This window comes from Asterias amurensis, chromosome 1 (genome assembly GCF_032118995.1).
Source record: "Asterias amurensis chromosome 1, ASM3211899v1".
Taxonomy (NCBI): Eukaryota; Metazoa; Echinodermata; class Asteroidea; order Forcipulatida; family Asteriidae; genus Asterias; species Asterias amurensis.
In genome coordinates, this window is record NC_092648.1 from 26098496 (window position 1) to 26101828 (window position 3333).

Genomic DNA, 3333 nt, shown 5'->3' on the forward strand with positions numbered 1-3333 from the left:
AAACATGCCTCGAAATTGCACGGTTTTCCTTTTACCTCGTCGACTAGCACGGTCGGCCATTTATGGGAGTCAAATTTTTGACTCCCATAAATGGCCGACCGTGTTAGTTCGCACAGTAAAAGGAAAACCACGCAATTTCGAGGCAAACTCGTGTGGATCATTGTATTCTACTTTTAAAATATCTTTCCAACCATATGCATTTTATTAAAAAAAGGGTTACAAACGCTTTTTATAGACCAACTCGTCCGATCCAAGGCAACGTGTTCCTTTAATAAGTCTGAGGTGATCTCCTTGATGAAACCTGGGGAAAACCTGCCCATAGGAGGGACCGTTATCGTTATCCAAAATGTAAAGCTCCCGTCAGTTCGAACCTGAGATGAAAGGCAGGGGGAGGAAATCAGTGAGCTTACTTGATCCCCCAAGTATTACATCAAACATGAATACAATTAGAGGTATCCGGAATCATGCAAAACAATCAACAGGGGGCCTAGCTACTACACTCACCTGATAAAGCCATTGCTAAGTTAAATTCTTCACGTATGATCTCCAAGACTTTAGAAACTCCTGCCTCGCCCTGTTAAATATTATTATTTTCACTAAAATGGAGTATCGGACACGTTTGGTCATTGTCAAAGATCAGTTTTTGTACTTGCATGGTGTAACCCAACATACGCATAAAATAACAAACCTGGAGGCCTATGAACATTTGGGCTCAATTGGTAAGCGAACTTGCAATAAATTAATTGGGAAAGACAAAACACCCTTGTTATGCTTTCAGATGCATAACAAGGCTTTGGCTGATGTCTTTTATTTATGATCTTTTTGTCCCTTTTTTAGTGAGCTATTACCTCTTTCTCAAAAAATATGTTACACCAGAGAGAGTTCAAGTTCAATTTAATTACGCTCAATTTTTTACCAGCTTACTTCTGACATGATACATTTATTTACCTCATCAGATTGAAAAATACAAGGCTGCCCACAGCTTCCAGCAGATACAATAAAGCAGAAGTGAAGAGGAATGGCTAGCTGAAAACATAGACTGCACATAATTATCAGATGAATCCAGTGGGGAAAGAGTACCGCAAATTAGATGCCCTTTCCGAATTAAAGTTGTTGTTGCATCATATTATACGTTTGGGAAAAAAGGGCCCTCATCTTCCTCTTTTTGGAAAAATCCGGACAATCAACTGTTTTTATTTTTTATATGGCCTAACGAACAATTGAATAAAGGAGTAACCAACAAATGAATAATTATTGCTACTTTTGTTGGGCGGCAACCTTTGCCCAACACGGTTGCCCAACGTTGGTTCAAATATCAACTGACTACATTATTGGGTAACATTTTAACCAGCATATTGGTGAACAAACCTGCCCAACTATTGGTCAAAAATTATCACCCAACAGTTGGGTAAAATGATTTGACCAACTTGTTTTGTCAAACTGTTTGCCCAACTATTGGATAAACGTTATTGCCCAACCACGGTTGGTTAAGTTATGCCCAATTATGTAGTCATGCAGTTGATATTTGAACCAACGTTGTGCAAAAAAGTTGGGCAATTTTTGACCAACTGGATTTGCAGTGTATAAATGGTATTTACACACGTACATCGTAAGCCAGTCCCCACAGGACTGGTCGGCCGATGAAGACGGCTCTAGCCCCCAGGCCAGCGCCTTAAGACATCAGTGCCTTTTCTTACTCATCCGTCAAGATACACCTCTATGTTGGACCCACACACTGCCTCCACCACCTCATCAGACAAGCCGTACTTGCATCTTTTAAACATGAAAATGTAAACAACCAGGTCCCAGTGTTAGTCCACTCTTATGTAACAACTCCCCAAACCTGCTGCTACAAATGTACTTGAATAAAGAGGTCTGAAGCAGTGCTTAAATCTTTTAAACATGAAAATATAAACAACCAGGTCCCAGTGGTTAGTCCACTCTTATGTAACAACTCCCCAAACCTGCTGCTACAAATGTAATTACTTGAATAACGAGGTCTGAAGCAGTACTTGCATCTTTTAGACATGAAATCATTAACAACCAGGTCCTAGTGGTTAGTCCACTCTAATGTAACAACTCCCCAAACCTGCTGCGTGGGGGATCGTCGCGAATCGTGGCAGAATGTTCCGAGAGCACGAGAAAAGTTCCGAACCACTGTAGAGGTTAGTTTTGTTTAGTTTTTTTTTAAGGAGTGCCCCCTGAAAAGACAAGCATAATATCCCATAGGGATAGCTAAGAGCTTGTTTCAACAGACCATTCCACGATAAAAAAAAAAGAAAAAAAAAAAAGGAGATGATGGTTATTGGACTATGCCTCACTCACTAGAAAGTGATGAGAGACACAGCAACTAGCATCACCTGCAATCATAATTGCCGTAAAACAGGACGTTACTTAAGGTATTTATTTACTCTACATTTGAATGACTGCATGCCCTGGGTAGTAATGTCTGAGATAACCGATGATGGTAGGCTGTTCCAGATCTTCACAGCTGCAGGAAGAAAAGCCCTGTCAAAACTTCTTAGAGTTCTTGATGCAGTCATACCCTGAGGGACCGGGGATTGTAGAGAATATCTGTTGAGTAGCAAAGATTGCCTGGTCAGTCGAGCTGCAGGTTGCCTTACAGGTGGGACTAGCGATTTCAGCAAGGTGTGGCACTTGATGCACTGCATCCTATATAAACAGGAGGCTGCTGCAACATTTCTTCGATGGGATAAACTGCTAAGATTATGCCTCAGTTGCTCTTCCGGGCCTAATCCTATTAGGCGACATGCTCTCCTTTGGATTTTATCAAGAGCCGAAAGGTGGACTGTGCTAGCTCCCATCCAGGATAGAGGTGCGTACTCCATCTTGCTTCTGATGTACGTCTTGTAGATGGTAACAGGACCAGCCTTATCGAAGACTGGACCCAATCTGCGAAGCATTGAAGTACGCTGACCAGCAGTGCGAGTGATGTTCTTCAGATGTGTCTTCCATTCCAGTTTACGAGAAAAACTAACTCCAAGAAGTTTCATCTCTGGCTTGTCACTGACAACCTGGCCTTGGAACATGATAGGTGGATGATTTTGGATGTCCTTCATGTTGGACACAGTGAGACATTGACTCTTGGTAGGCTCAAATTCAACTTTCCAAGTCTGACCCCAGATGTTTATTCGTTCCAGGTCTTCTTGTAGTTGATAAGCAGCAGACTCTCATGCTTGATCTTGTTTCAGGAGGTGAGTTCTTGATGGATGTGAATATTGTAGTGTCATCAGCATAGGCAAGAAGTTCTGAATGGCGGATCACATCATGTAGATCTTCGATGTAGATCAGGAACAGAGTAGGGCCAAGAAT

At 41.7% G+C, this 3333-nt stretch overlaps 1 protein-coding gene across 1 annotated transcript; it reads right to left on the reverse strand.

Moving 5' to 3' along the window:
• Nucleotides 1-2390: 2390 nt before the first annotated feature.
• LOC139941109 (uncharacterized) lies at nt 2391-3080 on the reverse strand. Its single transcript, XM_071937582.1, has one exon. It carries the CDS (start codon nt 3078-3080, stop codon nt 2391-2393), a length of 690 nt encoding a protein of 229 aa, XP_071793683.1.
• Between the last annotated feature and the right edge of the window lie 253 nt (nt 3081-3333).

Coding starts and splice junctions, on each gene's coding strand:
- LOC139941109 (XM_071937582.1), bottom strand. CDS start 3,080: ATGAAGGACATCCAAAATCATCCACCTATCATGTTCCAAGGCCAGGTT.